An 18,638-nucleotide genomic window follows, 5' to 3' on the forward strand; every position below is an offset into this window, starting at 1 on the left:
CTCATTCTGTGACTGCATTCCCATGCCGGCCACTAGATGCTCCCATTTCCCCAGTTAATCTATATATCTGGCAGCGGTCGTGCCAGAGCAAGAGGCCTTTCCTAAAGGAACAGTATTCCAATAAAATAATATCTTTAAAAACATCTCTGCAGGACTGACAAAAAAAATCAAGTGCCCATGAAAAATGGGAAGGAAATTTGTATTTTATTACGATAAGGTAGACTTAAAAAACCAATAATAGACATTCTTATTTTAAGATTATCTTGTAATGAGAAAATGTATTCTCTCAAGAATTGCATTTTTTTTTTTTACAACAGATCTCATTCAGATTAATAAAAACTCTCAAGCAGATCACTGAGGTTATTGACTCATGCTTTCTTACTTGTAGGCTGCAGCTGTGCATTTTTGCCAATAGACGAACACCCTTTAGAGCTGGAGTTTTTATTAAAATGGCAAAAAAGAAGAAATGTCAGCTTTTGAAGAATTCATTGTGTATGTAGGTTCCTGCCGCTTTCTCCTCCTGGATAACATGGAGTGTTTTAACGCTTCTGCTATGTTACAGAAATATTGCAGTGATACAGAAAAATTTTATCATACTGCAATCCTTCACCGATTCCCTATGGTTACCAGATTGTTGACTCTTTTAATATGCATCCTCTCCCCTGTCCCACTCCAGGAGGTTCTTGTTACTAGCCAGACTTTCTGGTGGTGTGTTACAGTCTATGAGCAGTCACAAGAATCCTCTTCCCAACAGCTTCCCTACACCCATCCAACACACTCACTACACCCTTCTACACCTTCCTTACCTAACCCTTCCCCCTCTCTCACTACCCCGCTCCCCCACCTCTACGAGACTGCTGTGCCATATATTTTTCATTCCTGCCATCACCAAGGAAACTCATGTTACAGCTCTAAGGGTCTGTAAGGAGCTGTGGGTTAGGTGACTGAATGGAGTTGCAGTTAAAGATCCAAAATGGAGCCCTGGGGATCAACAGGTGGCCCAGTTGCTGCAGAGGACTTACAAGCCATGAATGGCCATCATGCTACTGCAAAGCATAGCTACAATTCAAACAGTTCCACATCACTAAAAGCTGGTGGAATGCCACAGCCACTGGACGTGCAAAGCTCTCGGCTGGCTTCAAGGCTTATTCATGCAAAATTTTCACATGAGCAGATCTGTTGATGACACAGCTCAAGTAATCCACTGAATCTTCACTCTAAGGGCATAACAGAGCTCTTTCTGTTACGAATATGCACAGTGACAGTTAGTACAACCACATACCCAGGGAGGACAAATGTCATGAGTTTGACTTTTTTCCCTGAACATGATAAGGCTTAAAACTGTAAACAAAAAAAAAAAAAAAAAAGATGTTCTCTTTAAATAAAAATATGTTTAAACAAAATATGAGTAGCCTGCTCGAAATGTCACATTGATAAAAACGTAAAATGAAGAATTTGTGGCGCACCGCTGTTTCTAATGAACTTACGAGGAAGGAGGAACTGTAATGGCAGGTACTCTTACTCAAGGCTGTTCTAATAGCTCTTGTCACATCTTCTCTTCACATAAACAAGCAAAGTGCGAATGCGCCTGGAGTTATTATCTCTCCCGGCTGTGTCAGCTACATGTTCGCTGTTTCCTGTGATCTGCCTTCATGCTATTTGTGAATAGCAGGTTTTAAGTTACAGTTCCGTAACGTTGTGAGTCACTGCTCGCCAGCGACACATGCATCTGTTACCGAGGGGTAAACAGTCGCCGTGGCCCCTCCCTCCCTCCCTCCCTCCCTCCTTGCCTCCTTCCCCCGGCCACGCGCGCTTCTGCATGCGCGGCCTTCCGCGGGAGATAGGCCCGCCCCCTCCAGAGAGACACGCTCAGTTGATTGCCGGAATGTTCCGACGGGCCGGGGGCTCGCTGGCAGATCAAAATTGATCAGGAGGGTAAAAGAAAAACCACGGCTCGACGGGGGTACCAATTTTCCTGAACCACACTGCTTCCGTTACAGCAGAAAAAAGGCTTTTAGCAGCAGATTATCCAGACATGTGACGGCACCATAGGAGCCACACAAAAGAAACAGGAACGGAAAAATACACTCCCTCAGAAATGTTTTCTTTTTTTTTTACTGTAGAGAGGAGGGGAAAATAATGTAAAACAGCACAAATTTTTATGTGACATTCATGGCCCCTCCCTCCCTCCCCTCCCCTCCCCATCCGTCCCCACCTGGGACGACCGCCAATCCGCACGGCCGCACATGCGCGAACTCGCGCATGGGCAGAGACGTACCAGTGGCAGGATCTACGGTGCGCTCGATCAGGTGGTCGTCCTGGTGAACCCACTCGCCGTTGCATTTGAAGTAGATCTGCGTGGCGGGCGTGGAGCGGCAGGTCAGGGTGACCGGCTTGTTCTTCACGATGTAAACGTCGTCCGGCTCCACCAGGAAGTGGGGCAGCAGGTCTGAGAAGGCCGCCGGCAGGGGGTTGGTCGCCGTGGCGACATGCTGGGAGTCTGCAATGGAGAGAGAGAACGAGCAAAATCAAGCATTCAGAAGTAACTGTATATATTCAACTTTGCACTGCAGTTAGAGACTTGCATTTAAGAATGATTTTCACCGGTACATTTTGTGACAGAAATTTTATTACAGAAAATGTATTGCTGCTCATAGTTCATATTGTGCTTGCCCATCTATTTATTTTAAGTAATTTGCAATTACATACTCATTTTTGTTGTTTGGAAGTTACTTCTACTACAAAAAGAACTATAAATCCATCTGGTGGACCACAATGGAAATAAATCCTTGATGTTTCTGTGTTATCCTTGACATTTGTTACGGTATGTAGTGCTCTTGCCTTGATGCACAGCTGTACATGTGCTTTTAGTCATCCATCCATCTATCCATCATCCATCCATCAATCCATCCATCCATCTATCCATTTTCTAATCCACTTATTCCTACTCAAGGCAGTCTCCCATCCAAGTACTATACAGGCCCGACCCAGGTTCGTTTCCGAGGTCAGACAAGATGGGGGCATATTCTGGCCATAAGCCCTATCAATTATGCAATAAATGAATTATTTCCCAGAACAGCGAGAGAACATTTCATGCAGACTATTTCGGTTGCAGAAATATTACTACACCAGCTATGAACAACAGTATTATTCTTGTGACACAGGGCCCAGTCAGAACCCAAATAGCAGGGGCTTTGTGTACAGAACTGTCCACCAGAAAAGTCTGAATGAACACAAGTTATACGGTTAAATAATATTTATTAGCCCAGTATCTTCCATAAAGGCAAACTGGCTCAGTTCAAATTATGAGCTTGTATTTATAAAAAGGCCACAGCCGGCTGAACAGCTGTACCAGCCCATCAGCTGTTGCACACTGATCCACACACTGTAGTGTAGCCTGCCGAGTGTGTCTTTGAGAGATGGACAGCACACACAAGTCCCTGAAATTACATTACATACAGGAGCTATGGTTGTGCCAGAAGTAATGGGCATTACAGCAGCATTCTTTCAGGTGGCGAAGGGTACATAATGTATGAAATAAGGCGCATAAAGGTTACTGTGCAGAGCTAATGTCACACGAAGAGCACAGGGGATCATTCACGCAACAGAGAGGGCCTTTACAGCAGCGGCAGGGTAGAGAGGGAGCCATTCCATAAACACACACACACACGCACACACAAACACATGCTCTCTGTTTCTCGCACACACACACACACACACACACTCTCTCTCTCTCTCTCTCTCTCTCTCTCTCTCTCACTTACACACACACGCACTTTACACACTGGCACACACATACAATAAACAATCACCCAAGCACAACAGACACACAGATGAATGTTGTGAATCCACAGAAAAATATGAAAGGATTCAAACGTGTGCTACCTGGATGATGATAGCTCTTCACTGTAAGGCAACAGCCATGCACCTAATCATTACCTGAGACCTCAATTCAACAAAGTCCTTCATTTTCATTGGTAGTGAGGACCTGGGGAATCGAAGTGGACAGGCAATGCGAGACAATGTATGACATTTACTTAGATGTATAATTTGAGGTTGAATTTTCCCTGAGCAGGCCACTGGCAAACAGTACACACTTTGCAGTCATTTAGGGCCACAACCATCCATAGACCACACAAATTCAAGTTTTGCTTTTTTTTGGAGCACTTTGGGCCCACAACAACACTCTTGCTCTGGGCCACCAATACCCTTGGGCCAGCACTGCATTTTCCACTGCTTATGAAGCTCAATTGCAGGTTTGATTTTTAGTGGTGATTAATGTGCACAAAGCTCAACCGAATCTGAATTTGCAGCCTGTGTTGGAGCTGCATATTCTCTTTGCATAATTCATATCACAGTGCCATGCGCGCACAGTTTCTTTCTAATTACTCCAAAATAAATTTGTAGTTTTGCAGCATATGCTGTCTTCCGACCATATTTCAGGATGCTTCACTCCTCGCACAAGGATACATTTTCGTTTCAGTTCAGTTAGCCCAAAGAAATGAATTGAAATTCAACACATTGACGATAAAATGCCGATAATATCCTAGGTGGTTTTTATAAACGAATTAATGAAATTTCAGTTCATTTCCTGATATGACTGAAGTGGAAATCAGCAGAACTTCAGCCGAGGTAGGAAATACGCTCCTCTGAGGTGTTGCCTCTGCTCGGGTTAAAGTGCATTAAAAAGGGAAGCTGGATGTGACAGATTAAAACAAACAAAAAACAAAAAAAAACAGGGAATGCTATACATTCCTCCCTTGGTTAATGAACAGCCCCCTATTGGCCCAACCCATTGCTCTCCACCGCTGTAATACTCATCATTGTAACTCAAATGCGACTCACACACTCTGTGAAACTGTACCAGAACTAGAGATGTGTGGGGCAACAAAAATCATATTCATATCATGGCAACATCACGAGGATGCCTGTGCTGGGCTTGTCCAGCAACAGGTCTGAAAAAAGCAAGGCTGCTTTAAGGGAAAAATTAACTGGTCCAGATACGGCTTCCATAGCACATGATTATGACAGCTTGGTTTGTTTCAATCCCAGACAACTCACCACACTGACCTGCCTAATGTTGAGCACATCGTTGCCTGGAATTAGGCCTCATAAAATGCAGTACTCTTATGACAGGTCGAGTAGGAGTCCTGTGACACCCATACTTGAATTTCTCTGCCATTTCCCGCTCTTTCAACTCTCATATTAACTCAAAAATGTTTTATTTATTTTTGTTTTGGAATATTGCATCATGCTTAATATATTCTCAAGACTGAAAAGAAAATGATGCTTACAAATATCTGTGAAGACTTCCACACAAGCACATTCAAACACATACAGGCACACACTGACATGTGTGCGCACACACACACACACATGCACATATGCACCATAGCACAGAAGTTCTCTCTCTATGTTTTTTTTAAAGCCTTCTGTGAAGAGGTTTTATGAAGAGCAGAGGGGCCTGTAACTGCCTTGAATTGGAGAAACTCCATCCACCCACACGCACACAATTAAGACAGACATCTAATTAGGAAAAGAAAAAAGATTAAAAGGAAATTAAACTGCACCATTCCACTCAAATTTCGTTAAACGAACAAAAGATGTGCGTTCATGTGGGGGGTTGCTTGGTTGGAAGGAAAGAGAATATTTTCTTCTTGTTCCCAGACATTAAAAAACAATTCTTTTTTTTATTAATGACATTTAAGAAATATGACAGCATCATCCAAAGTATGTTCTAATTAGGCAAATGAAGTTAGCTCAGCACAACAACGATTTCTGGGCTGGCTTCCAGAGATTCAGGACCAAAGACAAGATTGCTGAATGACCCTCAATCACCTCCCAGCCTGAAAATAGCCTAGTGGTGGGGAGGAAGCAGGTGGGGGGTGGGTGTGCCATGATAATAATTTTTTCGTAGGATATAATATATACAGAAATATAGTATACTGAACCGACAGCACTGAATAAATTAGCTACGTACAGTGCATCCTTTGTCTACCATGAATAACAGGTCAGAGAGATCAACTGTTAAAAGACAATGTGACAGCAGACCTAATGAATAACTGATAATGTAAACGATTAATAATTGAAAATAAAGGTTTTTAGGTTCAAATAAAAAAGCAATAAACAATAGGAAGAATTTAAAAAAGATATCTAAAATACAGCACAATAATAATACAATAATTAAAAAAAAAAATTACGGAAAGGAGTGCATTCTGCACTGCTAGCTAATTTTTATGAGAGCATTTCCATAGCAGTAACTCGAGGTTGCTGCGTAAAGACCACTGGACAGCGACCACTAAAGTAACGGCACAGTGGCTGCTATTTCTGCTGCGCGTGAATAAATACAGCGTTCAAAATTAATTAGCCTATGTCACACACATAATGAAACTCTGCCCAGCTGAAGCTCCTCCGATTGGCACCTCCCACCTCCAACTGTCCCCTTCCTCTAAACGCGGTAGGTGAGGTGTTGATGGGTTTCTGTCGGAACACTAACTCTGTCGTGTCCCATTAATTGAATTCTGTTCGCTAACATGTCGTTCTGTTGGTGCAAGTGGGAACACGGCGTTTAAAGTGTTTTCTCAGTGTGTATTACCCATTGTCATTGACTTTAACAACAAAGAGCAAGCCAACACCAGCACGCTGGGAATTTAACTTCTTTTTAATTATCCAGTTAAGCAAAGCTAGAGAAAACACGATCTCTTCAGTGATGCGGGACAGACGGCGTTGTTGACTTGAAACAGAAGAAACTCAAATGTCAGTGTGTCGGAAATGAAACGTTTCCTACACCCTTCACCTGTCCTGAAAATCTCGCTCTACTCCCAGTTCTCTAAAAAAGCTCATGCGCTAGCCTAACGTACCGTTTACAATCAGCTCTCGGAAATGGGCCGTCAGGCTTGCGAGTCATAATTATAATAAATGACTAGAATAACTATCCAAAGATAATGGGACACAAAGACGTGTTCTGAGTACCAGAATACTTTGCGCGTTGACGAACGCCAGTACAACTGCGCACGGACAGGTGTTTTGAGCACCGAGCTCAGCGGTCTCGATATTTTGACAGGCACGTTAGAATTCTCGATCAGACAAAGGAAAACATGGACAGAGACAGCTGCAAATTAAGCGCGTACGCGGGGCTTCTGTTCATTGCTTTACCTGTGTAAGAACGAGCGTAGAATTTGCAGATGGTGACAGTGACACTGCCTACACGTGTTACAGCGCACTCCAGACGACGTGCGAGTGTTTTACGTAGTCTTTAACAATATCTCACAGGTATTTAAAAATGCATGAATGAAAATACAAATTGGTTAAAAAAATAAAAAATAAAAAAACTACATTGTGCCTATATAATAAATATGTCTAAATAAATAAGACCAGGTAGCAGTTTTGACCATTGTGCTCGTTATACTTAAAAAATGGTAGAATACTGATGTTTTCAAGGGAATTAACATGATTAGAACACAGTTGCTATGCCTAATTAAGACAGGTCCGCGCACTCAAGTGCGTAAAAACCGGCCTACAATGTAAATATCTGCGATTTTTAATAAAATTAATACAATCCTTAACCATGAACTAGATTTATTATAAATCCGGAAAAAAGTTCTGCGAATAAGCCTATGCAATTAGGATGTGCACAAGCAGGAGAGAGAGGCTGTGGCCTGTGCGACAAGACCCGGTTCTGTATTGATCAACAGGGAATTGCTTGCACGTTAGCAAGAAATGCCACGGCAAAACCTGCCCTATCAGTCACTAGGGAGAGGACTAAATCCCAAAATAAATACCCCCTTTTAGTGGAGAATAATATTAATTTACTGCCTGGGATCCAATACCTGTGACAGACTTTACATTTATGGCGTCCTACATCATTTCCCTGTTCCACGGGAGGCGAAGCAGCGTCTCTCATAATGAAACGGCGGTGTCGGCGCTGACCTTTCTCGTTCCCTGCAGTTCGTTCAGAGAGCGCCGCTCGGGTCAGGGACAATATAACACCAGCCCCCGCACAAAGACATTATCCGGCTGGCACAACGCGCGTCATATTAATGTCATCCTTCCAGCTTCCTCTGTCATCTCCTTGCCAGCGCGTGGGGCTGCTAATTCATCAGAATGAAATACAGGGAGTCTCCGCGCGGCAGGCGCTGAACCCCCGCTAATGCATCATGTACGCGTTTAACTCTTAATGAAAACTAAATGTTCTGTGTCCAATGAAGGGCATCTATCACTTCGCACTACCCTGCCACACACGCTTTTTTGTATCCCTATTACAGTACATTTTGGCAAGGCGGTGAAATTAAAAACATAATTTTGTAATATACCCCTCTCCAATCCTGCAATCACCAACCCTAACTTAATGACTAGACATCAAACTGCGTTCCACTTGCGGTTGCTCTAATGATCGAACCGAAGACCAGGAACGCAGCAGTACGATACTACCTTTCAGAATTCCATTATGGTCTAAAGCGCCCTTATTTAGTTTAGGCCCTGCAGGAGGCGGCACGTTTAATGGGCTTAGTCGTGGTTACAGCAAGCAGGTCTACATGGTGACATTTTTGCATTTCTTCTAAACGAAGAATGCGCCCAAAATAAAAAAATAAAATAAAAAAAAGAATAAATAAAAACGGGGCAGAGGCGCGCTCTACCCTGCCAGACTCATTATGTATAGTGCTGCTCTATGAACGAGGAGACCCCCTGTCTTAAGAACGTACAATGAACGCAGCGGATGACTAACACCGCATTTAATTGCAATTTAGGACCGTCTACTCTCCAGACAACTCTCCCCGGCACTTAACTAACCTGTCTTTCTGTGTAGCTCTCTCTGCCTAATGTGTCTGCACTATAAGGTAAACAGATTTAACGCAGTGCAGGGTAATTCACCACTACATATGTGGATGTTGTTGACAAAGCCTATTGAGTGCTTATTAAGTGATTTCAAGTTTTACAATTTTTAAAAGGTTAAACACATAAAATATCAACCAGTTTTAGGCATCCAAGCCTAAATGAAATGCTGCAATGGGATATGCCACTGAAGATTTGACCATAAACAAAAAAACACAAACAATTGTAATCAGACTAAAGAATCCAAGCAGCTAGTATCAGTTGAGAGAAAGGACATTAGGGAGAGGTTGCAAATCACAGAAATCTTTTTTTTGTCAGAATGATATGATAACAAATAATCAGAATTTTCTACCCTGCTAAAAGCCATTCAGTGCTTTAATACACTGCATTAATGTAACACAAAGAAGGATTTTGGCCTACCAGTCTCGCCTGTTTATAGTGAGTAAGGCATTAAAAGTTCCTTATAACTAACGGATGCTATTATGTGACTAATTAGTAAAGAGTCCCGCTGGGCTCCAGTTTGAAGCCCTGTCCATTAATTGACCTTTAGTTCTCCTTATTGGACACACCCCGCCGTGCACAAAGCACTTTATGTTCCAACTCAGTACGGTTTTACTCCACTGTCAAGAGCGCACCCTCGTGCTCACACGGTTCTGTCCACGTCCTTATGCAGGCTCTCACTCCTCTGTATTCTGCCAGAGTCTTTCCACCTGACAGTTCGTTTATGGAAGCTTAACTGGGTCATGCAAAGCTTTAAATCCAAGGAGTTCTAAAGGCTTGACAACATTAAATCTGTGGGTCGTGCGCCAAGGCTGAACCGCCCGGCTGCGTTTGGAGTATGAGAATAAACCCAATCATATGGCTTTTGTAGGCCTCCATTTTTTGTGGGCGACATACTGTGTGTATGCATGTATGTGGTTGTCATCTCCCCTTGCCTTACTGTGAGTTCTTAGCTAATCATCTCCAGTTGCATGTCCAAGCTCAACCATTAGTTCTAAAAACTGATGTGGCCTATGACAAGTTCAAATGAATGTGAAAAACCCCATGGATGGAAGTAAACCATCACCACAGGGTTCTTCTTCAGTTCCTGAAGTTGTATACAGTTTTTATTTGTTCGTTTGAACACGTGTGCCTGGATAATGTATACAGTCTGCGGACTGTTTAACTAAGATGGGGAACACCTTCATTACTGACACAAGCAGCTCCTTGGTAGTCTGACCACACACTCGCCAGACAGCAAGGAAAGACAAGTGAGGGAGAAGGATGATGCAGAATTCACAAACACGAGCAGGCAAGCACACAACGCACACACTGGAGCCGTCTTACAACGGGAAGTGATTTTTAAATCTGCTGCTGCTACTACTACTACTACTACTACTACTACTTCAACTAATTCTTCTACTACTACTACTACTACTGTTACTGCTACTACTACTACTACTACTTCAACTAATTCTTCTACTGCTACTACTACTACTTCAACTAATTCTTCTACTACTACTACTGCTACTGCTATTGCTACTGCTATTGCTACTGCTACTGCTACTGCTACTGCTACTGCTACTGCTACTGCTACTACTACTTTAACAAATTCAGGAATATACCCACTCTTATCCAAATGTATTCCTATCTGACTGGCAGCAGATGGTTGCCTTCTTAGAGAAGGCAACCTTGGTTTTGGTTGCCAGTGCCCCACAGCAATCAGGAGGAGATGTGCACAAGCTGTCGGTGTGCTGACTAACGCACTGTCCAGCACACATTCAAGGCAATGAGCAGATCCTCTGCTAACTGGCTTGTCCTTTCTATTTCTGTTCCCTGCTTGCTCTAGGGCTTCCGGAACCATCCCAAATATCTGCCCAATACACAGGAGGAATGTCTACAAAACATCCACCATCCAACCACCCGACTCGCTTGGATCTAATGAATTGGAAGCCAGAATTGGGCTAAATAATTATTGGAAATACTTAAACCATGAAGACATCAGTAAAGAATCCAAAAGATGATGGATACTTCAGAACGAAGGGTCTATTTTCACTCACAGTGATTTAAAAAATATTTTGTACAACTGTAGATCTTTCTTACGAATATGTTTCGCTGAAAACTCATGAATCTGCATGAGCACTTCTCCAAATTTGACTAGAATCTAAAGAGTTAAAGCCAACCGAATGTGTGTTTGGCCCCGGTCTCCTGATAACACATGCAACGCGTGAGTTGGCGACAATAGCGAAATCTCCCCAAATCCTGCGGACTTGGCTCGGTTAATGACGGGAGCTTAGTAATGCAGACAACGCTCAGCGATTGGCCTGTTTCTGAACGGGAGCGGGAGCAGGTTCCTGGATGAGGCCTTTACACGGTCATTATTTAAAGTGAAGAACGGAGCAAGAGGAAGGGATGGAGGTGGGCATCTCTCCTAAACGGCCCCTCCGCACCTCCGTGCCCTTTCAGAGCCAATTAAACTGTTTTATCCCTGCTTCGTCCCTGAGGGGAGGCGTCATTGAGCAATCGGTGGGCATAATTTACATCACAATGATGAATGACAGCTATAACATGCATTTTATTACACCATCAGCGCTCTACAATGTCTTTAGCAATTAATTTAATTAAAACCGCTGTCCGGAATATTAAACCATTTCATGTTCCGGTGACTTAACAGCGTACCCACATTGGTTTTCACATTAAAACAGCTTTGCTCGCAGAATGTATTTTTTAATGGACTTTTTTTTCCTCCCACGCCCCCCATCTACGCACACACATACACGCACGTGCACACACACACACATGCACACACACAAATGCGCTCATGGACACACACAGGCACGCACAAATATGCTCATGCACACACAGACACACACACACACAGGCACGTGAATACACTCTCACAGACACATACACACAAACACGTACATACCCAACAAACATAATTACTTCATTATTTTTGCATTCTTTCTCGCTTCCAGCTGGAAAGGAAGAGCTGAGTCTCGGGCCAATGCGACATGTTGGACGGTACAGAATTGTTCCTTAAACAGCCTTTCATGAACAGTGAGAATAGCATGACAGTGAATGCATTCCACAATGTAATCTACCGGCCGTTTGACAAATGCATGCTTTCTCCAGCATAATGGAGGCCTGTTTAGCTCTCGCTCATTGCCAAAACACAGAATTGCTCCAGTTTCCAGCCTCTTCTTTAAAATATGCTGAAGTAGCAACAAAGGATTCCCCCCACCCCTCTTCAATCAATATTTTCTCCGTTGACTGTGTAAAAATCAGATGGGGATACACACTGTACTTTCTATGTATTGGTTTATTTGTTTCTTTTGCTTGTGTTTGATATCACTTGAGGGAGGGAATAACATTTAGATTTTTATAAGCTGACAAAAGAATATCTCCATGGATTCCCTTTTTATTTTTTTTTCCCGTCTGTGGTATGAAGGAGCATTGAACTTGATACACAAGGCTTGCTCAGTCGTCTCTGATTGCTGTCTCACACTAGCACTATCTGACATGATATTTCACATCTTGAACCATATTGAGGTGAGATTCCCCCTTCACTGAAAAACATGCTTTAAGATCATGAGGTGAAAAGAGATATAAATGTAAAAAAATATCAGGACCTGTTTTCATTGAAATCATGTCCTCCACGCAGATGTGCTTGTAAGGCTGTCGACTGGATGCTGGTATATATGACAATGTCTTCATGAATGTCTGCATGCGTGTGTGTGTGTGCGTGTTTACGTGTTGATGTGTATGTGTTTATGTGTGCCTATACGTGTGTATAGGTACATGTGTGTGTCTATGTGTGTGAGCGTGTGTCTATGTGTGTGTGTGTGTGTATATGCACATGTGCATTTGTGTGTGTCTGTTTTTTACAGTGCATGGATGCATATGAATGCGCACATATGTGTGATCCTGTGTGGGTGAGGCACAATGTGTGTTAGTAAAGATCTTCTGGGGCAGGTATGCTGAGGATGGATCATTAAAGAGATATGAGTATATGATAATGAATCTGAATTATATTCAGTGCTTTTATGTGGATATTCAGGCAGCCAGCCAAGTCATGATGACAAAAAAATGAACAAACACATGCACACACAAACACACACGCAATAATGTCCATGGTGAAATAAGTAGCCATGATATTTTCTAAACATTACATGAAGTGCTAGTGAAAGTGAGAACTTGCTAGTAGAAGTAAATAAAGACATATCCTTTGGTTACTCTCTTGGGTGAAAATAGGCAGCCGTGATATACTGTATTTACAGTAACCTATTCTATTATGATGACAAGAAGTCTATGAGATAAAACTGAGTGAAACGCTAATCCAAGGATTCAATATTAAAAAAAAAAAAAAACAGAAACAAAAGCACAGTAGCCTGTTTTCCATTCATAGAACTGCAACGAGGAGCAAGTTAGCAAAAAGGAGCAGATTTTTATTTGATTACAAAAACCCTGAGGCAAGAACTCCAATGATTACATTGCAGCATGGAAGACCCGTGAGCTCTTCGTTCTCTCTTTCATATGCAACATTATTTGGTGTTTGTTTCATTATGACTTGTGCATATAGACTCAGAAAAAAAGAGATTAAGGAACAAACCAACAAATGATTTCTGTGGTCTAACTTTTCAGGAGTGATGCTAGTGCAAACAGTAGGATTAGCTAATACCACAAACTATAAAACGGGTTGTTTCGATCCGGGATGCTGATTGGCTGAGACTGTGTTCTACAGTGATTGTAAATCAGATGCTGTAACAGCTATTCAAACAGCCTGTTTGTGAACAGTATCACACAGCGCACAAACCGTTACTTCAAACAGTACTGCAAAATTAATTATATTCTGCAATCAATTAATCAAGTTTCTATATGCTGAAACATATATAAACATTTTATAAAAGCAATATGGCACAAGACATCATGCTGTATCATGAATACAGTTACAGCTAGAGAGGGTTGTCGGCACATCACTCCATTGTGCCTAACAACACCCCTGTAGCCGTGAATGAATTCACAATACAGTACAGACTCTCATGCCGTATTGCTTAAATACGGCATTACGTTTCATTGCATGCATTTAGCAGACGCTCGTATCCAGGGAAACACTCAGCAATTCGCTAACAAGACAACAGAGCACGTCACTTCAGGAACGTTACAAACTACACCACAACTGACCACCAAGAATTGACTCAAAGCCTGATCTAACCAAACACAGTCACTGACCATGCATCTGATAAGATGAAGTCTTCCCACTTGGCAACTGTTTAGAGATTACATTCTTACAAGAAAAATGTAATCATTGCTAAACAGTAAGGGTGTAGCAAGGGTACACGTGTGAGGCACTTGCTTGGACATCTCCCACAAAGCTTCGCCCAACAGCACCATGTGTGAACAAGACACGTATAAATCAATTACTCTAAATGCTTTATCATTTTAGGTACCAGTACATTTCCTGCAGATCACTGATGAGAAACATGTGTGTTTACCAATATTTTAGAGGAACATGCTTTTATAAGATGGCATGTTTTGGTTACTAACTGTATTTTGTTGTAAATTCTCAGGGATATGCAGGAGTGTAATATTTCAGATATGTCTGACCCAGGCCTGATGCAATCACTGCAGTTTTCTTTTCTTTTTTTAACACAAAAGGTGATTGATTTCCATTTAATTTTGCTGTTGATATACTGTTGTCGGAGGGGCATTTAAAAACATAATACAAACCCCCATTGTAAACGCAGAGCCTTTGTAACAAAATTTCTACCCTTTTGGTAGTGAAATGAGTCCTCTTTCAGCTACTTTACCACACGGAGCACATAACCAAATCCAAAAATGAATGCTGTAGTTCTAAATGTAAGGTTACATATTTCCCCCTGCCTGTTTCCATTGCTAGGCATACTTATGTTAACATCAAAGTGTTTCTTCTCTATTGGAGAGGGAATCGTAATGGGGATAATAAAGTTTTTTGAGTTTAATCCAGACATTTCTCTTTACTTGCTCTCTCTGTCCTAAATTGGCATCAGAAAGAGTTCAAAACACACGAGCTAGCATGCCGTCTTTACCCCAACTATAGTGGAGTATGGTATAATGCATTAGTCGGCAGGATGAAGTGCTACTGTTTTTTTTTTACCAAATGCTCCTATCCAAAAGCCTGGGTTAATGGAAACAGTTTTTAAAAAATGTATTTATTCTTCTAATATGCTTTCACTGGAAAAAAACATGATTTTCCAAACTCAATTATTTATAGACCGCAGCAAACTCAATCAAAAAAAGTATAGGTTTTCAAGGTAGGCTGTTGCTGCTCACTTGTTAACAATTGAAGACTGCAAAGACATTTTGAGTCTTATCTTGTATTGCTTCACTGCATTCAAAGCCACTAACATTCAGAAAGAGAAGAGCAACTCGTGCCTGGGCACTCGTGTTTGGTCGCGAAACAAAGTTTTATTTTGCGTTTATTTTTGGAATCAGTATCACAATTGCATTCTGGACTGGCTGTCTCAAGTTTTCCTTATGGGTTCATGGTAGGTTTGGCTAGGATTATCAAAATATTTTTTGGCTTCAGTTTCGAGTGTGATTGTGAGCTAGCCACAGTAGATAGTTGGTAAGCACGGCTAGTCTGCTGTGTTAGGTAAGTAAATTTTTATGGTGGTTCTCCACTAACCAAGTCAGTGAGTCTGCTGTTAGCAGCAGAAGCGGGTGCCTTTCATATCACTGTTCATTCACCAGTTTCAAGAGTGTTCTTCACTTTTGTGATCATTATAGTGCGAAATGTCACTGGGAAACACGATGTAAACAAATGTGAAACGTTCCCCTCTCCATCCCAATGCTGATGCCAAGTTGGAGCTTGCGTGTTTGTGTATGTGCGTGCATGTGTGTGTGTGCGTGCGCAAGCGTGTCTATCACAGAGACACACACTGGGTGTTTGTGTATGCCCACGCGTAGTTCTGGAGCCCCTTTTCAGCCTGCATAACACACGTGCGAGTGCGAAGTCGCCGCTGAAGTAAGTGTTGTTTCCGGCGGTGGGGAGCATTAAATAATCACAAGGTGATTGCAGCCTATCGAAGGCGTAAACAATCCCAGACAACTCCCAATTACGCTCCGCCCGGAGCATGGCCGGGAATGCCGAGCAGACGCGGGAGGCCGGCAGCAGCCCAGCGGACGCGCAGCGGGGGGAGGAGATTATTAGAAAAAAAAAAAAAACTAAAAAACACACCAGAGAACGTGAGAACGACACCGAAACGCAGACGACGAAGGGGAACCGTCGCTTTCTGTCTGGAATCTTCGTCGTTAAGCGTTTATGTAGGGTTAGGGTTTGGCGGGGCGAGGTAAACGCGTCCTGTGTCTTCTGAATCGATGCAGAAGCGGAAGACAAACGGCCTGTCCGCCGAGCAGGAAGAAGGGATCCGCTAAACCGTCTCAGACCCGCGGTGACGGAGGGCAGCGGCGGTAAGTTTGTCACTTCTGCAAAGGGAGGGACGGGTTTTTCTTGCTTAGAATACACGCTGCAAAGCCAGCATGCGTCATTTCTGGAAGGCCTCCGCTAGCCTCGGCCCAAGTCTGCTTTCCTGGAGTCTCACTTTACTAAGCTTCACGGATCGTCATTGAGCTTCATAGAGCCTCGCAGAGCTTCATAGCCCTTCACAGAGCTGCATAGCCCTGTGAAGACACTCACAGAGGATACGAGCGATGGGGAATTGTTCCTGTAACTCCGCGTCATTGAAAAAGGGAGGGGGCAGCCACAGTAAGCGACGGTGGCAGGGCACGGAACAGAGACGTGGGGAGGGCCCGTTTCCGAATATAGACCCCGGATCCGTTGCCGCAGAGCGCTCCCATCGCTGGCTGCGGCGTGAGCAGAGTGCTGCAGAGGTGCGAAATGCTAATGAGGACCCCGGCGCCGCGCAGCAGATGTCTGCATATCTTACTCACCGCTCGCTTCGTCTGCTCTTTTGTTTCCGCTCGCTCTCCGTGCGCTCTCTCTCTCCGCGCGCTCTCTCTCTCCCTCTCTCCCCGCCCAGCCGGGCGTCAGACCGACCCACGTGCCCCCCAAACGCTGACTCCTCCCACCTTCTGCTGACCGCCGCACCCGCCGTCCGCCCCGTATCTGCGCTAACCCTACGCCATGTGCTTTCCCGTACACCGATCGGCCTGTCCTGCCCTCTAACTGCACGGTGCTCCACCTGTACTCTGCTCTACCAGTACACACGAATGAAATACATTTCTAATAGTTTCTCTTGAGCCAAAATGGCTCCATCAGCTAAAAAAAAAAGAGAAAAAAAATTACAATGCTTGACACTGGAGCGGTGAGAAATGAGATAGCAGAAGCGCAGCACGGCTTAACATGCAAGTGCAGCCGGCCATATTTCCCCTTTTAAACAATGCTCATAAGCAAGACAAACAAGCTGGTTCTGAAACGGGACCAAGGGCAGGCTTGTGATGCATGTTTCTGTCGTCTCCATAAATCTTCCCCCTCCTGGGTGTGTATTGGATTCCCAAAGACAGCGATTTTTAATGCATCTGCTTGAATCACGGTTGAGAGTACAAATTAGATGCGACTGTCAGTGTTAATCAATCATTTTTAAAAAATGAAACAAAAAAAAAAATCAACATTCAAGTGCAATTTACAGAGCTTGACTTGTCTTATTGATTTGCCCCAGTTTTCCTCAGTGGCTTTCTGACTGGAAATCGCGATCACAGGGCACTGTGATAAACACAATCCAATGGATTGATTGATTGATTGACTGACCGACCAACCGACTCTTTTTCAACATCTGACTGACATCAAGACTGACATAAATGGGAAAACTCAGAAATGACAGTTACTGCACGTGTGCGTGCACATGTATGCAATTGTGTGTATGAGTGTGTGTGTGGGTGTGCGATTATGAATGTGTGTGTGTGTGTGCGCAGGTGTGTACAAGTTTGCGTGTGTGTACATGTGTGCCGTGGGGGGCAGGATTGGGGTCCTGGTGGTAAATGATGTTCCCTGTGGTGTTATGCACCCACTTGTTTTCATTTACAGCATGTCAAATAATGACATTTGTAGGACAGAGCTTTGGCCGCGCGTCCTGTAATGTATGACACTGGCGTTAGCAGAGCCGAGTGAATCAGGAATGCTTAAGTGTTTGATCACTGTAAATTAAAACACATGCATAAGATATCGCATAAAAATGTAAATATGAGCATGAATACGCATATAAATGAGTAATGACCAGGAACTTAAATGCAGTGGAACGGTCGTGATAAATAAAGTCATTCTTTAAGAGTAACACATTAAAATACAACATGACAAGAATCATTGCAAAAAAATAAATAAATAAAAATAAAAATAATAATAATAATAAATTCCTCTGGCCAGACCATAGAGTCCCTAAGACTATATTCATATATACTATTACAATCAGCCATCGTTGTGACTCTTCCTCCAGGGCAGAGCAAGGAAGTGAAGTATAACAGCATCCGTTGATTGGTTATGTATACGCATTCTTTTAGCAAAGGGTAAAAGTGTGGTAGTTATGGCGTGAGGGCCCATTTTGGTTTCATCACTTGACTGAAGCCTATTATTTGAACATTCAGACAATCTGGGGATCCAGGCTCTGGAAGCAGACCATTGCTGAATATTTACCCAAATACACATCCCAGTACACTGAGAGAGGGCAGTGACAATGACAGTGTTTTTTTCAGTGTTTAGCACTCTGGGCTATCCAGCATATTTGTCCGGGATATCCGTGGGTAAACCCTTGTGGCCTCCCTGTGATGTCATCAAAATGACAGGGCCTCTACTTGACTACATACTAACCAACCACCCCCCTCCCCAGCCAGAG

At 43.0% G+C, this 18,638-nt stretch overlaps 1 protein-coding gene across 7 annotated transcripts in view; it reads right to left on the reverse strand.

The window, feature by feature from the left end:
* unc5a (unc-5 netrin receptor A) overlaps nucleotides 1-18,638 on the reverse strand; it is a 189,345-nt gene that overhangs the window by 79,772 nt on the left and 90,935 nt on the right. For all 7 annotated transcript variants that reach the window (XM_035410508.1, XM_035410510.1, XM_035410512.1 and 4 more), the window contains one exon: nucleotides 2,279-2,500. In XM_035410508.1, coding sequence (XP_035266399.1) covers nucleotides 2,279-2,500 — 222 coding nt within the window. The remainder of the gene's footprint in view (nucleotides 1-2,278; nucleotides 2,501-18,638) is intronic.

This window comes from Anguilla anguilla, chromosome 3 (genome assembly GCF_013347855.1).
Source record: "Anguilla anguilla isolate fAngAng1 chromosome 3, fAngAng1.pri, whole genome shotgun sequence".
In the NCBI taxonomy this organism is placed as follows: Eukaryota; Metazoa; Chordata; class Actinopteri; order Anguilliformes; family Anguillidae; genus Anguilla; species Anguilla anguilla.